Raw genomic sequence first — 21,396 nt, 5'->3', positions numbered from 1 at the left:
CTGTATGTATATGTGTGTGTGTGTGTATGTATGTATGTATGTATATATATGTGTGTGTGTGTTGTATGATATGTTAATTATAAAGTGCTTTTTTAAGTACTAAGTTAATATTATATTATAATGTTGTTATATTTATTTTATTCTAATATACTTATATTTTATTGTCATGGATCTGCATTTTTATTATAATATATGTAATAAAATAAATGTGATATTCCTTATTATATAATTAACATCAAACAAACACTATAGTTCTTATGCTCAGTGATTAAAAGATTAAACGAAACAAAATGATTGCACAACCATCAATTAGGTGGCGATATGCATTAAGCATGTAAATGACCATTGAACAAAAGAAGAAGAAAGAAACAGCATGCCATGGCGCAGTTTTTCTTAGCGTCTGTTTCCATAGTGACTCGTCGATTCGCCACTCTGTTGAGAATGTCTTGAGTCTTAACCAGGAACATACTCTTTGTTGAATGAACTTACTCCCGGATGTGTTTTTGGAACCAACATACCTCGAGTAAGCTTTGGGTTAATCAACCGAATGTTCAGGGTTTAGTGGATGGTAAGTTAACTGTGCTTTCTGGAGTACACCCCTGGTCAGCTTAAACATGGACAAACAAAAATAACTTTTGTTTCTATCCCTCACAGTAAGAAACTAGGATTGAAAAGTGCTTTGTGTTTGTCTGTGGGGTCAGCTTTTGTGCACACTGTGGAGACCAAAATTTGCCAAGTCATTCAGTGGCTGCATGAAACTTGCTGAAATTTAGTTTCAAGTTAAAGGCTACTAGTTTTTATAATAATTTCTAATTTAAAGACTCTAACCCTAATTAATTATGGTTGTATATAGAGCAGAGGTTCTTGGGTCTGGCCCTTGAGGTCTATTTTCTTGCAGAGTTTAGCTCCAACCTTGATCAAACTCACCTGCCTGTAACTTTCTAGTAATCCTGCATCTGATTAGCTTGTTTCATTAGGATGTGTTTCATTAGGATTGGAGCTAAACTGCAAGAAAACTGGACCTCAAAGGTCACAGTAGAGAACCCCCGGTAGAGAGTATACTGACAGTTTATTGTTTTTTGTTTTTTTATGTATTAAAGATGCTGTCAGAGAAACCCCCTTGAATGTGATTTGGTGATTGTAAAAACAATGTTGGGGATTTGATTCCTCAACTATGTGATAAAAAAAAAAAATCATTGGTATGGAAATTGAATGATGTTCACCTCAAACTAATGTTTGAGGTTTATGTTTTCACTGAGCATTAAAGGCATCTTTCATTGGAAGTGCTCCTCTAATGATATTCTAACATCTCAAAGGTTGTGGGTTGAGTAACTTACTTCCTACCATTTGATACTCTATTTTTTATGATTTGTAAATTAACATACAGTACTAAAGGAAAGTTTTGCATTTTCAGTGCATCATTGGTAATCTGAGCTAGTTTTCCAAGATCTATGTGTTTATGTGACATGAATTCAATAGGGGTGTTGCATCAGAGACATAATTGGCGTAGACATAACCAATTAGAGTTTCTGAGATGTCTAGAGACTTTTAACCATATTGAACCTGTTGATCATTAAAGGTGTCCTTGAAGGTCCTGGAAGGGTGCCACGGTTTTGAGCTTGGTAACAATATGAGCTAGACGTTTTGTATTCAATGTGTCAGCCTGTCCGAGAACACCACATTCAATCTCAATAATAGGCGCATTAAATACTCATTAAACACTTGGTAACATTTTATTTTGATAGTCCACTTTAGACATTCTACTAACAGTAAGTAACTTTGTGACTAAATGTCAACTAGCAGTCATTAGAGTATTAGTAGTCTGATGGATCCACACCATACAACATACTGACTATAAGAAACTTTGCAAGTATATGTCAGCTTATTCTACTAACCCTAAACCTAACCTAACAGTCTACTTTGAGAGTTAGTAGATATGTAGTTGCAAACTAATGTGAATTATTTGACAATTACTGTAGTTGCTAAGTTACTTATTTAGTAGAATGTCTAAAGTGGATTATCAAAATAAAGTGTAACCAAACACTTTATTTCCACTATTAAATACCATTAGGTACTTTATTGACCTTTCCCCCTAATATTTTCTCTATTTATTATTAAAGATATATTAAAATACACACTAAAATGGATAGATCAGAAAAATCAGGGTCAGAAAATGTAACTGTACTTATTACTCTCCCAGTCCCAGTTACTTCCTTCATTTCTTTTGTAATTTTGTCAGGATCAACAACATAATGGTGGGTGGATTTAGTGTAAACTGCTTATTTGCACTTTGTAGAAATAGACAATCTCTGTTTACCCCAATATTTCCATATTTCCATACTCAAAATGGATCGGTCAAATTAAACTTAAGTACTCTTACAAAAGGTACATTGACTGCAGCCTTGTGCACTCATGTTGATACACAAGCATAATGCTAAAAATGTGTTTTTATTTGTTTGTCATTCAGGCAAAAGGATTCTGAGTGAAAAATGCCTCCCCCTGATGGGTGCCACCACAACCCAAATGAAGATGATGTGAATTCTCCTACCAGTCCTTTGAACTTCCTGGATCAGAACTACCAGGAGCTGCACCAGACCTGCCTCACTGAAAACACACTCTACAATGATGAGTTGTTCCCTCCAGACAACAGCTCCATTGGCTTGTTTAATCATTTGCCACCTGAGGTGGACATGTCTGAAGTTGCATGGAAGCGGCCATCTGTATGTAATCATTACAGAATTCTTTGTATAGAAATATTCTAAAGTTCTCATAATGGCTTTTACAGCTTTGCCTGGAATTATGAATTACAAATCTCTTCATAGTATGAGTGGCTACATGTCCATGTTTTAAGACATGTTTTAAGTTATAAGAAATTGCACTCAATTTTTTTTTTTTTTTATCAGGAATTGGTTTCAAACCCTAATTTAATTGTAGATGGCATGTCCAGGTTTGACTATGCACAGGGAAGTGTATTAGGTAATTTTTTTTTGTGTATTCTGGTATCATACTCTAGATGCTAACTATACAATGTGTTGTGGACCAATTTTTGTTCTCAACCCAGGTATCAACTCATGTCTCTTCTTAATTTAAATGGCATTAAGCACAATATGATGGGGAACTAGTAATGATATACACCATTATTTTGACACATTTTGTACATATTTCGAATGTGACTTCAGATATGTACATTTTTATTTATTTAGGAAACTGTTGGTTTTTGGCTGCAATTGGGGCTCTAACTTTTGAGAAGGATATCATAAAACAGGTCATGCCAGCTGAACAGTCATTCACCAAGAATTATGCTGGGATATTTCATTTTAGGGTGACTATAATTGCTGATAGATATTTTTCTCACATTATAATTTCTTGAGCACAAGAAAGTAATATTTTCCATGTTTGTAATTTATCACAGTTCTGGCGATTTGGGAAATGAATTGGTGTTGTTATTGATGACCAGCTTCCAACTATTGATGATGAACTTCTTTTTGTGTGTTCAAAAACATCTAATGAGTTTTGGCCTGCCTTACTGGAGAAAGCTTATGCAAAGTAGGTACCATTATTTTGAAAAAAAAAGAAAAAAAAGTGTCCTGTTCATTATCTGTCAGTTGAATAGCTAAAATTTTAATTGACTTACAAGTATGCTGAGGAGTGAACTCAAATAAACTGTCTTTACAGGGTTTGTGGGTCCTACGCTGACTTGCAAGCTGGTTTCATATCTGAGGCCCTGATGGACTTCACTGGTGGGACGCATATGTATTATACACTGAATATGGCTCCTGCTGATTTGTGGAAAATCATGAAATGTGCATTAAAGTCAAAAACGCTTATGGGCTGTGGCTCTAATACAGTGGTAAGAAAGACCTCACCAAATCATTGAGTAAAAGCTTCAAAAATCCACTAAGTATCATATATTTGTTAGATCTTTCCAAGGACTGATCTTAGATTGAATATAAATGATCCCTATGATTTAGTTTAGTTTCGTTAATTTGTACATTTGTACATGACCTGCTATATACTTTTATTAAATGTTTACGTTTTTTTTTTTTTTTTTTTTTATGTAACATTAGACAACACCTGAAGAAAATGAGTTACTTCATGGCATAGTTGCAGAGCATGCTTACACAGTGACAGGGGTTTTTGAGGTAAGACCACACAAGCATCTGGCCTTTTTGGTTAGACTTATATTTTAACTTTTGTTAATAGGACTCTTCTACAATTAAATTGATATTCAGGAACATTTTATACCTTTATGAGGGCAGTAGTATAGGCATATGTCAGTCTCAGGAGACCATGGAGCATGTCATATGAAGATCACCGATACAGAATTCAGATAGATGGATAAGTTGGGTCCTGGCCTTCCTCCATAGCTGCTTAGCCTGAGACTGATATTTGAGGGTCTCCACAAAGTTGGAGAGGCTTTTGTGAACAATATATCTCCACTTCTAGTCTGTCTGAGACAGCAGCTTTCCAAGAGTTTGGGTTGATTTTGAGGCAAAAATCTTTGCACCTCATGTGGGTTCTACGTGTTGAGTAATACAGGAGATACTTCAGAATGCACCCATCACCCATTCAAACAACATGCCCCAGCCATCACATGCATCTCGACTTGAGAAGGGTGTACATGGATGAGATCCCCGCTCTCTCAAGGACAGTGCAGTTGGGGATTCTGCCAGGATGCCCAGGATGTGACGGAAGCAACACAAGTGGAAGGTGTTAGGTCTACTTTCTTGATAAGCATGAAGGGTCCATGACTAACTGCAATAGAGAAGTTTACCGACCACACAAGCCTTGTAGACCTGGACTTTGGTGCCCTCTGTCAGCTTATCATTGGTCTACACTCCCTGCGTCAGTCTGGACAGGTATGCGGAAGCCTTCCTGATGCGCCTGTTTAGCTTAGTGTCACAAGGAAGAGAGTCAGAGGGAGAGGATCCAAGGTACACAAAGTTGTGTATAACCTCAAGTTTGGAGTCAGAGTTTGAGATGTTGGGTGGAGGATTTACATCTCGCAACAACCATGACTTGTATCTTCTTTAGGCTGAGAGCTTTAGTCACACTTGGTTGCATTTTGCCCCTAACATCTTTATTTCTGGCCTTGAATTAAGTGCACAATGTTTATGTACTCATTTTGTGTTAAAAGTAAAATGAAGAAAAGGTAAAAAAGTATATTAGTAAGTACAATTGTGGTTCATTGGAAAAGTGTGACTAGCGTGGCGATTTCTGTGAAAGTGGCTTCATATTGGTGGTCCTTTGTCATACAGTGAGAGAGGTTCAAAGATGGTCATTTTTATCGTCTTGAGACCAGAGATAGTTTGCAATATTTTTTGGCGTGGCGATTTGCAATATTTTTTGAAAGTTTTGTTTGTTTTTCAATATTTTTAGGTTTACTGACCAGCCAATAAAAATGCAACATGAAATCAATGCAGCACAGCGATAAAACATAAAAATGCTTTATCTCAAGCTCTTAACCCTTCCTCTTTCGCTGCTTCCACTTTTTTACAGCACACGTAAAAACTGCAACTGCCAAACTGTGATTCGTCGTGCTCTTTTTGTTTACCACTAGCACCTGCTGATGATATTTTATTCTATAGTAACATGCGTCGTAGCCTATGAGCCACTAGGTATCATCATCGTACAGTCTACATGCATGTCATACCCAAGTTTATTAGATCCATGTGTCATTTGTAATGTTCTTATAGGATTTCTAAAATCATGCAGTTTGTAGAAGGCTTTAAACTCTGCCCTAAACTTAAATGATTAACTAAAAAATGCATTTGCTGAAACAACTGTGGTATTTTGTCACATCCATCTGCCGGAATGCCCTTGACAGCAACCAGAGGGCACTTCTTTGTTCTTGGTCACTGTGTTTAAAAGAAACTTGGGGCTGATCTAGTTTGACAGACCCACCACTGATTTCGGCCAGAGCAGTTGGTATCTCAAGGGCCTCAGCACTGGTTGTTACAGAGTCTGTTCCATTCCATGAGTCTGCTCTTGAACCTGCTCCAGTCTAGTAGCCTTCAGAGTCCAATCCAGAACCCGCACCAGTCCAAGAGCCCTCAGAATCCACTCATAAACCTGCTTCAGTCCAGGGCCCCTCAGAATCCACTCCAGAGCCTGCTAAAGTCTACGAGTCCACTCTAGAGCCTGCTCCAGTCTGGGAACCCTGAAAGTCCACTCATGAACTCGCACCACTCCATAGGCCCTCAGAGTCCACTCCAGAGCTCTCTCCAGTTCAGTAGCCCTCAGAGTCCATTCATGAACCCGCTCCAGTCAAGGAGCCCTCAGAGTCCACTCCAGACCCCGCTCAAGTCTATGAGTCCACTCTAGAGCCTGCTCCAGTCCGGAAGCCCTCAAAGTTCACTCATGAACCTGCTACAGTCCGGGAGCCCTCAGAGTCCACTTATGGCTCACTCAAGTCTACGAGTTCATTCCAGGGTTTTCTCCAGTCTACGAGTCTGCTTCTGAACACACTTAAGTCTGAGTTATTTCCCGAGGTCGCTTCAGTCTACAAGTTTGTTCCAGAGTCAGTTCTGGTCTATGAGTTTGCTCCAGAGGCTGTTTCAGTCTAAGAGTCCACTCCAGAGTCCACCTAAGTCTGCGAGGGCATTCCTGAGTTCGCTCCTGTCTATGAGTCTCCTTAAGTGCCTCCTGAGGTGGCAGCTTCTGCTGCAAACCCCCCAAAAGTGGCGGTGTCCGCTTCAGCTACTCTCTGGGCGGTGGTGCCCACTCCCGAACTCTCTCAAGGTCATCTCTCTCGTAGGCTCCGCTGCAGTGCTCTTCAGCTCTGTCAGTTCCACCGTGGGGATCTTTGGTCCCATCTGCCTCACTGTGGTGGTCATCTGTTTTGCCGTGGGAATCTTCGGCTCTGTCTGCTCTGCTGTGGTGGTTTCTGCTCTGCTCTGGTGGTATTCGGCCCCACCCTGGCCTCCTGTGCTGCCAGCCCCACCCTGGTTCCCTGGTCTACCTTTTGGCTCCAGGCCATCTTCCACCACACAGGCCTGGGCCACCATACCTCCCCCTGATCCACCTCCATTCCACCTCCCTCCTGGATTATTTTGACACATGGTGGAGCATCTGGAATCTGATCCTTAAGGTGGTGGTCATTACACAGCCATCTGACGGAATGCCCTTGACAGCCACCAGAAGGCACTCCTCCCAGATCATTGTTTCTTGTATTGGACTTCAACTCCCATCACCCTTTGCCCGGACTATCAAGGCTCATTGCCTCCTGCTGGGTGTGATTTTTAGCTCACCTTTTAGTTCACTTATATGCGTAATTTACGGGTTGGACATGTCCCCACCACTTTTTGCCAGGGTGATATTGTCCCTACCACTTTTTGAAAGTAATTGAAAAGTATATTGCGGAAGGTATGTATTAAAGGGTAAACAAGATTAACAAATCATTCTTCATAATCTAATTAAGGTGATAAACAAAACAAAAAATAAATTTGACTCCTTAGGCATGTATAACAGCGCAATAACGAGGTGATTTGCAGCTGTCGCACTTTTCGTAATGTCATTATAGCATTTTATTATAAAAATGGAGTGCTTCCTTGTGCTAAGTAGGCGTGCCCTATACTAAAGATTTTTCTAGTCAACTAGTCACACGTTATATTACATTGATTAATATAATAATATATTAACCACACTGTAGCCTAATATATTCCGCGCTCAAGCTCGCGCATAAAGCAATGGCCTCAAAGCACCGGCAAAGTGATTATGAACGTTTCGGGGGAAAAGATGACATTTTAATTATTTATTAATAAACTAGTGCTTTCTGAGTCAGTGTAGGGTGCAAAGATGAGGTTGCCGAATGCAGACGCTGACTCGCCATCTCCACATGGACGTGCCTTTAATAGAAATGCACCTTTTCATACGGACTACTAAAATAAAGGATTTTACAAAATCGAGTGGTTAAGTTTTCCTTTTATTTATTTTATTATTCATATAAAAATAATAATTTATAATAAATAAATTTACTATTAATTGCAGGTTTCCAGACTGCGACCGAGCAATTTTTGTGAGCGACCAATGCATTCTTCAACGCATTAAAAACTGCCATTTCTGTTGCATATGAGAAACATCAAACACAACTCGTTTGAACTGCGCAGAGCTTTTTTGTGAGCGACCAATGCATAGAGGGAGAGCGGGGCACAAAGTAAAACTTTATGACTTTCTCAGTTTGTGTAAATCCACATGGGGTTCAGAATATATATATATATATATATATATATATATATATATATATATATATATATATATATATATATATATATATATATATATATATATATATGTATATATGTATATGTATATAATATATATATATATATATATATATATGTATATATGTATATGGTACATATGTATATATATGTATATATGTATGTATATATATGTATATATGTGTATATATATGTATATGTGTATGTATGTATATATATATATATATATATATATATATATATATATATATATATATATATATATATATATATATATATATATATATACGTAATCCACAGTAATTTTATACTTGTCTAGTATAAATATGTTTCATAATTACAGTGTATACATTTTTCTTTATTTACCGTCAGAAAATGAAAGTGAAATGTGGCAACATGCCCCGTAGATGGGATACACTGTAACATCTGAGGGGCACGTTGTAACATGACCATATGACAGCTTAAAATGTTATCTGATGGAATGAAAAAATATACATAACAAACTAAAATATTTTGTCAATAAAATAAAAAAATAAATTCTGTATAATGTCGATATGGTAACTAATAAGGTGAACATGTTGGTATTCTTGTGAGGTAAAAAATAAAAAATCCTTCCAATCACTGGCAGCAGATTTTGTTTTACTTTACTTTTTGTTTTGTCTTCATTCTGAAAAGCTTATCTTTGCTGTTTACCTCACATTATGCTATGGAGGCTCTCTTTTATTTTTTTTATTTTTTTTGATTCCTCATTGTTTGCTAAACGTTCTGTAATTTATTAGTACTTATATAGTACTAAGTCTTAAAAGGTGAAAGGTGTATGTATAGATGTAAGCAAAACAGACAATTATCTATAATTACCGTCAGTATTTATAGTGCACAATTGCAGGTTTATTAGAAAGCCACACTAAGAAACAAGCTAGAGCAGAGATAAATTGCAAAGAAACGGGATTTTGTGTGTGCCTTGGTTTGAGGTTGTGGATTTTGTAGGTAGAGTCACATTTTTTTTCATTGCTTTTGTAAGGGATTTTGTTTGTTTTTTGTTTTGGGGTTTTGTTTTTTGTTTTAAAGGGAATTTGAACAGAATCACTGTTTCACGGCTGATCACTGAAACGGCCAGCGATTCACTGAACGAGCCGTTTAACATCAAATCTGCGCTGGATATTAATATCCAAAGTATAGTGAAAACACTATTAATTAGCACAGTAACAAGATCGGCAGTTTAACACATTAACTTGTGAGCACAAAACACAAGATACTTCTCTTTTCAATATAAATAAGGCTTTATTAGATAAATCTAAGACATATAAACTAATCTAACACATAAGCACACGCACTCACACATTCACACAAGTTGCAGGAGGATAGAACGTTAGGAAAGAGTGAGTTTAAGAGAATGAAAATGTGAAATCCCAAGTTTACAGCAATACGTGAAATTGCATAGACATGAACAACCATTTAATCACTTAATTAACCCTCGCACTGAGTTCCTCAATGAGGTTAAAATTATATTAGATAACACCAGTACAGATGTGAGTCTGGAGGTTACTTGCGTTGCCTGTTTAACGGGGTTCCCTTTGTTGTCGCTGAAAAGGGGGTTTCCCGAAGTTGGCGATTGGCTGGAAGTTCAGTAGTCGTTGAAGTGACGTCTTGGGAAGCCCGTGGTTGGGCGTAGGCTGAAGATGCAGAGTTGTGGGCTGGTTGTAGTTTCAGACGGGCACGCGAGGTCAGACTCGGAGACACGGTGTTACAAAACTTAACTCAGAACACGAAACTCTCAAACGGAAAAGAAAAGAAGTAAAGTTTGAGGAGACTAGGTGGTGTTTCTTCTCATCGTGGCTAAGTAGCAGCAGGCGTGCAGGCCGAAGCACGCTGGAACGGCGCTCGAAGAACGCTAAAAGTGATGACAAAGCATGACTAAAAGCAGGCTAAAAGCCGGCATGACTGATAGCAAAAGCTAAACAAAAGCTCAAAGCTAAAAGCAAGATTTGATGGTGTCCTGAGTATTTAAACTGGCATTTTGGCCACACCTCAAATGTTGTCTTGACCAATTAGATACTGTCTTTTCTCAGGGTGTTGCATTGTCTGTCCCACCCATTCATAAATCATATGTTATCTTATCAAGCTCGTGGTCCGAATTTTCCCGCTCTTGCAGGGTATAATTTGGACATGATTCCTATAACAAGAATATGATACATTTGACAAATAACTGATGGTCAGAAACGTTTCAAGCAAGAATATTTGAACACACACATACTAAACATGAATATGATCCCTTAAGCTATTCAAGAGTTATTTAAAAAGACATACACAATAAGTGATTAGAAACATTAAAATCAAATGTGTCGGTTACATAAATGATATGGAGTTAAGCAATGGACTGATATCCATTTAGAAGTCTTTTTTGAGTTCATTTTGGTGCATATATGCATTGGAAGGCATTCTCTGTGCCATTCTGGTGAGAAAGGATATGTCCTGTGGAGACCAGAGGGGTTAACAGGTCTCCTTAGGAATTTCAGTCTGGTTTTGCTAGGTGGGGGGAAGTCAATCCAACGATCTTGTTTACTCATGGCTTTACATGTGAGGTCCAGACTGTCCATTTCTTTGATTACTTGCCCCAAATTAGACAATCTCTTCTTCGAATTGAAATTGTCAATAATTGTTCTAATGGTGTTAATGTTGAAAGCTGTTCTGTGAAAGAGTTGGTTAGTTATCTTGCTTCAGACTGTGGTGCTAGGAGTTGATTTACAACATCCTGCCTTTCTGTGGAATTCGGCTCATGTTTCAACCAGGCTCCCGATCGAATCTTTAATTTGTCTGGTTCACGCTACATACCCCCCTTCGATCGGCGAGGTGTTTAGCTGAAGACATCGTCGATCGCTGGAGAAACAAAGGCAGAAGAAGCAGAAAAACACAGCAAACAACAAGACAACACTTTCTATGACAGTTACTGTACTGGTGCAGGCATCAGGTTATTTAGGTACACGTGGTTAAGTTCCATTAGTCAATGTACATTGAGGATAATTTAGATCATTTTGGAAATCATTGTTTTATTTTGATTCGCCAATCAAATTTGTGGTTAACTTTGTTTAGTTCTTCTAGGTTGTCTTAATTTAAACATTTACCATTAATTTTCTAGTAACATCATTTGCAATGAAATGAGTTGACCTATCGTGCATGGAGCTCTATGGCTTCCATTCAGTTTAGAGTGGCTGGCGGATATTAGGTGTGGTGAGTCAATCCTAATATCAGACCTTCGACCCTTGCAGGGTGTCTAGGTGTTTTACCTACTCAGGAAAGAGGGGAAGGAGAAGGATAGGTAAAAGAAGAACAAAAACAAAACAAACAAAACAAAGCTGCTGTGGGTTTTCCTAGCATGGCTTACAACTGCTGTTGAGAACAAAGCTGCTGTGGGTTTTCTGTGTCATGTACCTTAACTTAGTGTGAGATGTTATAACCTATTGTGAGGATGGCTGCATGTTTCTTCATGGAGGGTATATGTAACTTTGTTACACTACAATTTGGACGTTCTACCTGTGGGAAGAATATGTTTGTTGAATGTGTTATCAGTAGATGTGGTTACCTCTGGGTGGATGTAATGTTGTGTGTGTTGAAGGTGTAGTGTATGTGTGGTCAGATCTGTTTCAGTCTGTGTTGTCTCCCCCCTTTGCTTGTATGTCACTGAAGACTGGCTCTCTGCATCCTTGGCTTGGATGAGGGCGTGTTCATGGTTTAATGGGGGTCAGTCCAGCAAGGCAGGAAGTTCTTTAGCAGACAGTCGGAGGTAGTTTGGCATGGCTGTGTGAAGCTGGGTTGCAAAACTTTGTCTCCTATGTTGCACTCTTCTTGTGGTGCCTTCTGGCTGTGGCAGACTTTCTGACCTTCTGTGCTCTGGTGGTTGCTGTTGCACAGACAGGAATGTGGTTCTTGGAGTTGGAGTTCATTTGACAGTTTGTTATTGAGTGATGGGAGACTGACTGAGGTGATGTTCTTTAGTACCACAGATTTTTCATCAACAGTTGGCCATGAAAGACTTGTTCGTTCCGGGTGGTTGTTGAACAGGTGCTTGTCATCTCTGATGTGGTGCACCAGGTGATCACCGGCCTTCCGTTCTGTCGCTGGTCACAGCAAGCATGACTCAACTTTGTGGTCATAAGTGTGAAACTGGTCTTGAAGGAACACTTTCAGTTGTCTCATGACTTGTTCCATTTCTTCTGACGGTAAGCTTTCATGTTCTTGTGAATACTCAGCACTGTGCATGTCTGAGTGGTGCTGAGGTGGGTTTCGTTGTCGCTTACCCACATGACTTGCTCTTGGATGAGTCAGGTGATTACCTTTGGATGTCTGGTTAGGTTTCCAGTTGTTCCTATCCTTTTGGTTTCTAGAGAAGCGTGGCTGGTCCCATGGATTTTTCCAGCGGTTGGGCTGAAAGCGGTTGTGGACATGGGTGTCACATTCTCTGTGCTCTTGATGGAAGACTCTGGTGTTGTGATGCCACTGGGTGTCGTTCAGTGCAAGGCTTGAGTCTTTGTTGACAGAGTTCAAGAGTGTGGATGTTTTGTTACCTTTCTTTGAGGCCATCTTTTGCTTGTTATAGGCCTTCTGTGTTAGGTCACGCACCTGTTGGATGGTCATGGAGTGTGGACAGGCCATGACGCCTAGATGGTGGCTGACTCCAGGGTGCAGATTCTTTAGGAAGAGGCTTTTGAAGTTCACATCCTCTTCAAGGTCAGGCTTATTGTGTGCACCAAAGTAGGCTTGTCGGAGTCTGTTGTAGTAGGCTTGTGGAGTCTCTTGTCGACCTTGTTTGGTTTCCAAGGCAGTCAACAGTCGATGTTCAGACTCTGGGTCTGTAAACTCTTTAATCAGGACCTCACGAAGTCGCTGGTAGTTTGACTTTGTTTGACTGGGCTGTCGATCTAGGAAGTTTCGTACCTCTGGACTGGACGTGGCTCTTAGGACGTATAACCTGTCTCTGTCAGTCACATGAGGTCTCATTTCCAGATGAAATTCGATATCTTGCAGGTAAGCCTGGATGTCATGGCCCTCTGTGGAGTTCGGGTTGAACCTGCTGATGTTTTCAGACAGCTTGTTGAGGTCTTTGATGGTCATCCCGTGTGCAACTCCAAGTTCTTGGACGGGAGGTTTTCCTTCGTTGGCAGGAAAGGGTTGTGTGGCGAAGGCAGGTGAGGTTTTAGGTTGTGGCCCTTCGCTCCTTTCGTCATATGCCAGTTCTTGGACGTGGGACTCTGCTCTGCTCAGCAGTGATGAGGCTAAGAGATGTTTCTCTTTCCTTGGCTCTTGTTTCTGCTTGTAAGCATATTGGAGTTCTTTTCTGACCATGTAGAGCTCATCGTTGGTATCGTCTAATTGTTGGGTCAGATTGTCCGTTTCAGTTCTGTACCTTTCAAGGTGGTCTTTCAAAGCACTGATTTCAGAATTCTTGTCTCTGATGTCATTCTTGGTTTTCTCTAGTAGCTGTTCGGCATACTGGAGTCTGTTTACCAGGTCTCTCTGGGCAGCTGTTGCATGTTGCTGGTTGAGCTGAGCTGCTGCCAGGGATGCTTGGAGCTTCTTAACTTGTTCCGTTGTTTCCTGCTACCTCTCGTTGAGTGCTTTGAGTTGATTTTGAACTTTCACTTCCAGCTTGTCTATGCGACGTTGAGCACATGTCAGCTCCTCTTGAAGGTGGGTGATGTGCTTGTCGCTCAGTTTCAGCTGGGTTGTGAAGGCATAGCTTAGGGAGCTGGTGATCTTGACTAGCTCCTCGTGGTTGTTGTTCTGGCTTGAATCTTGTGTCAGGAATCTTCTCAGGATTAGGATTATTATTAAAAATAATAACAGTTCAAATGTCTTGGGGGTGAGGCTGTCTGTCATGCCTCTTAGCCAAGTGTTCACATCTTCCCCATGGGTGATGGGGTCTGCAGTCTGCGGCATGTTGGCACGCTGGGGAGAAGAGAGACTGACACAGATCTGTGTGGAGTAGAAGCCTATGTGTGGTGGGACAACTAAGTGTTGTGTCAGTGACTGTGAACCACTAGTGTAGTGTGGTGATGACTGTGTTGTTCTCAGGGTGTCTAAGTAGACTAGAGATGCGAAGACTTTGTCACTCTAATGAGGAAGAGGAAAAGAGAGAAAGAGGTGAAAAACAAATTCAATGACAAGCAACAATTTCTGTTTTTCAAATGAGGAAAATTAATTTTCTCAATTAAATGTTATCAAGAAGGTAAACAATATTATTAAATCTCTTGTTTTGGACAAAAGAATACAATAATAATGCTGATATCTCTTTCCTTAGTCTGACAGGATTGACACCATACACCTTACAGTTGGACCGCTCACCAGGGAGGCTGCGAAGGCAACAGTTGTTCAACACGTATCTCTATTAAATTGATCTCAATGTTGTATGAGATGCTAAAACTTGATTTGCGTTTCCAAATGCAGGGAGGTTAGGAAGAACAAAGGAGGGGTTGATTACAATCAAATTCATAAGGGTGATTCGTCTTCTTTGACAAGATTGCGTATTTCATTCACTTAGAATTGATTGATGGTTCTTACATGTCCCTACAAATGTTAAAAGTGAAGAGGAAAGGAAAGGAGAGAGGGGACGGAGATGGTAAGTCTCAGTAGAGGTTATCTTAACTACGAGGAGAGCGTTGTTTTAGTTGCTGCACAACTAATCAAACAAAATAAACTTTAAGTGAAAGAGAGTTGTCTTTCTAATTTATTTGAACTCGTAGTGAGGGATAACAATGTCTCCTTTTAGGGCTCAGGTGTGTCGTTCCCAAGCTAGGATACACAGAAATTAAAAAGTAATAAATGGGCAAAATAAGCAAAAATTTAATTAAAGGAGAAAATCTATAAATAAAACAATAGTGGTTAAGTGTATAACCAAAATAGGAAGCAAGAAGGGTTAAACGCAATAAAATAAGTACAAGTCTGAATAGAATATATTCAGATGGGTAATAAATAAACTAGGTAGAACAAGTTTACTTAAACTTTCAAAGTTCAAGTGTTGTTTGTACCTAAAATAATTAAGCCCCAAAAGAATACCAGAAGTAATGATCATGTGAAATGATCTAAGAGGGAAATCTGAATGATTAAAAAATCAATTTAATGTTTTAATTAAATTTGAATTTGAGAATTAATAATTGTGAGTCAGTATTTCCCTTTCTAGTAAAATGCCAATAAATGGTATCGTGAGAAAAGAGAGAAATAAGAGAGAAAGAGACCAACAAGTGTTAGTTGTGATGTTTAAAGGGTTAAATCACTTCAGCGTTGCCCAAACAAACACTATTCAACAACTGGATGTTAATGCTAACTGCTAACCTTTGAGGCTAGTGGCTTTAGCATAGACTTCAATGTAAATACAACTGTTTCGTTAGCTTAGCAACACCGTGGAGTTTGTTTACATTAGCGTCGATGCGCTGCGCGTGCGCAGTTCAAAGTTGCTCCGGAAGTAGGTTAAGACTTCCGTGTCACGGTCGTAACTGTGGCAACCAAAACAAATTCTAGTGGTCTAGCACATGAATCATTGCATTGCAAGTACAGTTAAGCATGTTACATGAAATGTCGGCGCATTTCAACACTGTACAAATAACAACACCGCATTTAGTTGGTTTTGCGATGTGGCGCTTAAACTCTCAGTTCGTACAGAGTTAACTTTAACTTAATTCAAATAGCAGCTTCGTGCTGTAGTTAAGGGAAATCAGCGATCTCGGCGGATCTGAATCTCCGTGCCAGTTTCTCTGGACGCACAAACACAACAGGTTTTCTTCGCTGTTGGTACACAGATAAAATTTACTTGATCAAGCTTTTAAAACACTCCCATCACACTCGGACACACGCAGTGTTAAGCGAGTTTGCATTCACTTTGTGAACAGGGAAACATTATTCTCTAATATTAACCCAGGGAGTCGAATAGCCTTTGATTCGGCAGTGGAACACGCACTGGCAATCAAACTATGAATAACGAGGCTTTGATAAATAGATTGAGGAACACGCTCAACACTATTCTTTATTCACCGATTTATTTCCCTTTGAATTAACGTTACTACAGTTTAGCTCCGTTTAGTTAACGGTGACTGAGATTCCCTGCCGGGAGTATAGCTTTTGAGAGGCACTGGAACACGCAGTGAAATCAATTTAGCTATAAACAAGGCATTACAAAAATGAGGAACACGCTCAATTTCTACCTTATTGTACGATCTCAGATGTTAACTTTAAGTTCACTTACTGCCGTCTAACAATGAAGAGCAGGACTTGAGTTACAGCCTCCTCTGCGTTCATTCTATTCAAGCGGTCGCGCGCTGCTTACGTCACGGGTCACACACACACACACGTCTCGAATCAGCTTCTCATCTTTCATCCGCAGCAACAGAAAAGATTAAATAACTTGGTTTATGCTCACAATTTAGATTAAACTGCCCGCATTCGCTCCACCATAATTACTGTAAGGGAAACAGGTCAATTTAGCTCAAAGGGAATCATTTAAGATTTTAAAGGGAATTTGAACAGAATCACTGTTTCACGGCTGATCACTGAAACGGCCAGCGATTCACTGAACGAGCCGTTTAACATCAAATCTGCGCTGGATATTAATATCCAAAGTATAGTGAAAACACTATTAATTAGCACAGTAACAAGATCGGCAGTTTAAGACATTAACTTGTGAGCACAAAAACACAAGATACTTCTCTTTTCAGTATAAATAAGGCTTTATTAGATAAATCTAAGACATATAAACTAATCTAACACATAAGCACACGCACTCACACATTCACACAAGTTGCAGGAGGATAGAACGTTAGGAAAGAGTGAGTTTAAGAGAATGAAAATGTGAAATCCCAAGTTTACAGCAATACGTGAAATTGCATAGACATGAACAACCATTTAATCACTTAATTAACCCTCGCACTGAGTTCCTCAATGAGGTTAAAATTATATTAGATAACACCAGTACAGATGTGAGTCTGGAGGTTACTTGCGTTGCCTGTTTAACGGGGTTCCCTTTGTTGTCGCTGAAAAGGGGGTTTCCCGAAGTTGCTGATTGGCTGGAAGTTCAGTAGTCGTTGAAGTGACGTCTTGGGAAGCCCGTGGTTGGGCGTAGGCTGAAGATGAAGAGTTGTTTGATGGTTTTTTTTTTGTGAGTGCAAGATTTTTCAGATTAGGTTATATTGAGTTGATAAAATTTTTTGGTTTTTGGAAACTCTCAAACGGAAAAGAAAAGAAGTAAAGTTTGACGAGACTAGGTGGTGTTTCTTCTCATCGTGGCTAAGTAGCAGCAGGCGTGTAGGCCGAAGCACGCTGGAACGGCGCTCGAAGAACGCTAAAAGTGATGACAAAGCATGACTAAAAGCAGGCTAAAAGCCGGCATGACTGATAGCAAAAGCTAAACAAAAGCTAAAAGCTAAAAGCAAAATTTAATGGTGTCCTGAGTATTTAAACTGGCATTTTGGCCACACCTCAAATGTTGTCTTGACCAATTAGATACTGTCTTTTCTCAGGGTGTTGCATTGTCTGTCCCACCCATTCATAAATCATATGTTATCTTATCAAGCTCGTGGTCCGAATTTTCCCGCTCTTGCAGGGTATAATTTGGACATGATTCCTATAACAAGAATATGATACATTTGACAAATAACTGATGGTCAGAAACGTTTCAAGCAAGAATATTTGAACACACACATACTAAACATGAATATGATCCCTTAAGCTATTCAAGAGTTATTTAAAAAGACATACACAATAAGTGATTAGAAACATTAAAATCAAATGTGTCGGTTACATAAATGATATGGAGTTAAGCAATGGACTGATATCCATTTAGAAGTCTTTTTTGAGTTCATTTTGGTGCATATATGCATTGGAAGGCATTCTCTGTGCCATTCTGGGGAGAAAGGATATGTCCTGTGAGGACCAGAGGGGTTAACAGGTCTCCTTAGGAATTTCAGTCTTGGTTTTGCTAGGTGGGGGGAAGTCAATCCAACGATCTTGTTTACTCATGGCTTTACATGTGAGGTCCAGACTGTCCATTTCTTTGATTACTTGCCCCAAATTAGACAATCTCTTCTTCGAATTGAAATTGTCAATAATTGTTCTAATGGTGTTAATGTTGAAAGCTGTTCTGTGAAAGAGTTGGTTAGTTATCTTGCTTCAGACTGTGGTGCTAGGAGTTGATTTACAACATCCTGCCTTTCTGTGGAATTCGGCTCATGTTTCAACCAGGCTCCCGATCGAATCTTTAATTTGTCTGGTTCACGCTACACTTTTTTGAGTGTTTCTTTTTTAATCAGTTTAATACTTTTTTTTACCTTTAATAAATCTCTTAAACTGACATTGATTTCTGGCTTTGTAAAACAGGTGATGAGTGAAGAAAATCCAGTCCAGCTGGTAAGATTGTTTAACCCATGGGGCGAAGAAGAGTGGCAAGGACACTGGAGTGATGGGTAACAGTTACAGTAACAGCTTAATCTAGCCAGACACAAACTAAGCAGTTGTACATTGCTTGAACACATCATGACATTTCTTAGTATTTGCTACACAATAGCACACATGGTTTGTTTATAAATTTTACAGATCACCCTTATTGGAGACAGTTTGTGAGAAGGTCCGCAACATTTGCCATGAAGTTTTAAATGATGGGGAGTTCTGGTAAACGTGACCATGTTACACCCACCCTCTCAAATTTGAAGTGAGAAATGACTACTTCATATACAAAGTATGAAATCACATTTTACTTATTTTAACTGCAGGATGGCAATGGAAGACTTTACCAACATTTTTGAAAACATAGACTTCTGTTGTCTCTGTCCTGATTTTCTGGATGGCTCTGGTGAATGTCACTGGACCTCAAAACGACATTTTGGCAGATGGAATGCTGGGATTTCAGCGGGTGGTGACATAATTAAGACAGGTATTATTACTCTATGCATATGTATATATTTGCACATAAGGCCCTATCAATCAGTTCCAGCATAGCAAAATGATAATAAAACTTTAAAGTATAAAGACAAGGCTTGTAAAAGTAAGACAGATATAACTTGAAATAAATGCATAGAAAATGAAAATAATGTACAAATCTTCTTTTAATGCTATAGAGACTTTCTGGACAAACCCTCAGTTTCGGGTGAAAATTTATGAGCTTAATAAGGAATGTGCTAGTGACCAGTGTCCTGAAAATATACTGGTGTCCCTCATTCAGAACCATGAAAAGAGAAACAAAAGCAAGAAAATTTTAAGATTGGCTTCTATGTTTTTGAGGTCAGTACTATGCTTGTTTAAATATGCTAGATAATGTATAGTATTTACATATGTCTGAATGTGATGTAGTTTAATTTTAAGTTTCTTTACATTCATAACACATTTATGCATTTAGTAGATGCTTTTTATCCAAAGTGTCTTACATTTTGACAGTTGAGAATCTTGAGCATTGGTCACAGAATCAACAATATTTTACAGTGCCAGGTTTATTAGAAATCCAAACTAAGAAACAAGCAGAGGTGAAATGTAAATAAAAAGAGTTTTTTGTGTGTGCCATGGTTTGCGGTTGTGGAGTGGTTACATTCTTATAGAAGAAGTGTGCCTTCAGCTGCTTTTTGAAAGTTGTGACAGTCTCAGCATTTTCAGTGACATGTTTTGTGCATTAACTGTAATATCCCTTTAACGATGTTATGCCTTTTTTCTCCTCTCTTTCACAGATACCACTTGAGGCAAGTGAAAATTAACCTAAATGTTATACTCTAATGGCCCTTTCAAGATTCTGTTTACATGTATTTATTCTTTTAAGTAGACTAAAGATATGTTTTATTATTCTCTCTTAGATGAGAAATCAAAGTGGGAGGTTTTCATCTGAGTTCTTCATTGACAGAGAGCCTGTGGCACAGACTGATGAATTAGTATGGTTTAGAGAGGTGATGAAATTCTTCAAACTGGAGCCGGGAGAGTATATGATAGTACCTTGCACAGAGAATCCTGGTGAAACTGCCTCCTTCATCCTGTCTGTTTTCTCAAAGAATGAGACACACTTGGAGTAAGTTGTGATGCAGTCTAAAGAACTGGATGTGCTTAAGGCATGTCATATGTTCAGAGTAACCTGAAATTACAGCTCTGTGATCTAAAGTTTTTCTCTTTCCAACAGACATATTCAAGAAACTCCTGAGTAGAATGGAGACATTTTTGATGAGGGTGAGGCAAACATTTTATTGTCTGCAGACTTTATTACTTGTCACATGAATAGGGATCAGTATGTTCTGCTTTTACTTTTTGTGCTTTAATTTTTCTTTCAGTTAACCCCTTTGCGTTCAAGGATCGGTGACGGTCCCAGATTATTGTTGTTTCACTTTCACAGCACGTTAAACATCACACTCTGGACAAACTGTGCAATCAGTAGAAAGATTAAAGACTCTAGTTTCGATATTTGACCACTAAATAAAAAATTGTTGTTAAAACATTGTTGCAGTAACAGTAATTTAGTAATTTATGTCAGGAGTGCAAAATAATAAATCCGTATTATGTCAAATTTTGAATAGAAATTCACCACTCATTCATATTCAGTCACATCAGCAGCGGTTTATGTTCACATAGATTCACTGAACAGTGTTAATAAGGGATTATAGTCCAAAGCTGCATGTACATGCAGATATATGGATATATTTACTTCATATTTCTTCTGACAGAATCATCATTTCTATTCATTTTCAACTGATTTATGCGATCCGCGTTGATATCTGACCACAACAACACGAAAACCTTCTCCAGAGTGCTCAGGACCTCAGACTGGGCAAAAGGTTCACCTTCCAACAAGACAATGACCCTAAGCACACAGCTAAAATAAAGAAGGAGTGGCTTCACAACAACTCCGTGACTGTTCTTGAATGGCCCAGCCAGAGCCCTGACTTAAACCCAATTGAGCATCTCTGGAGAGACCTGAAAACGTTTACCATCCAACCTGACAGAACTGGAGAGGATCTGCAAAGAGGAATGGCAGAGGATCCCCAAATCCAGGTGTGAAAAACTTGTTGCATCTTTCCCAAAAAGACTCATGGCTGTATTAGATCAAAAGGGTGCTTGTACTAAATACTGAGCAAAGGGTCTGAATACTTAGGACCATGTGCTATTCAAGTTTTTCTTTTTTAATAAATGTGCAAAAATGTCAACAATTCTGTGTTTTTCTGTC

At 38.9% G+C, this 21,396-nt stretch overlaps 1 protein-coding gene across 1 annotated transcript; it reads left to right on the top strand.

Annotated features, from left to right (window-relative positions):
• The first annotated feature begins 381 nt into the window (after window positions 1–381).
• On the top strand, window positions 382–21,060 carry si:ch211-202f3.4 (calpain-2 catalytic subunit). Its single transcript, XM_042742727.1, is given in 16 exon segments — window positions 382–568; window positions 2,468–2,720; window positions 2,904–2,976; window positions 3,204–3,322; window positions 3,413–3,546; window positions 3,676–3,850; window positions 4,068–4,142; window positions 18,582–18,667; window positions 18,798–18,872; window positions 18,974–19,134; window positions 19,319–19,441; window positions 19,444–19,481; window positions 19,919–19,930; window positions 20,042–20,250; window positions 20,359–20,405; window positions 20,897–21,060. Coding segments are annotated over 14 exon segments (1,536 nt in total). The 5' UTR covers window positions 382–568; window positions 2,468–2,489; the 3' UTR covers window positions 20,384–20,405; window positions 20,897–21,060.
• Window positions 21,061–21,396: the final 336 nt, after the last annotated feature.

This window comes from Cyprinus carpio, chromosome B17 (assembly GCF_018340385.1).
Source record: "Cyprinus carpio isolate SPL01 chromosome B17, ASM1834038v1, whole genome shotgun sequence".
In the NCBI taxonomy this organism is placed as follows: domain Eukaryota; kingdom Metazoa; phylum Chordata; class Actinopteri; order Cypriniformes; family Cyprinidae; genus Cyprinus; species Cyprinus carpio.
This window is presented reverse-complemented; position numbering and strand designations above follow the sequence as displayed.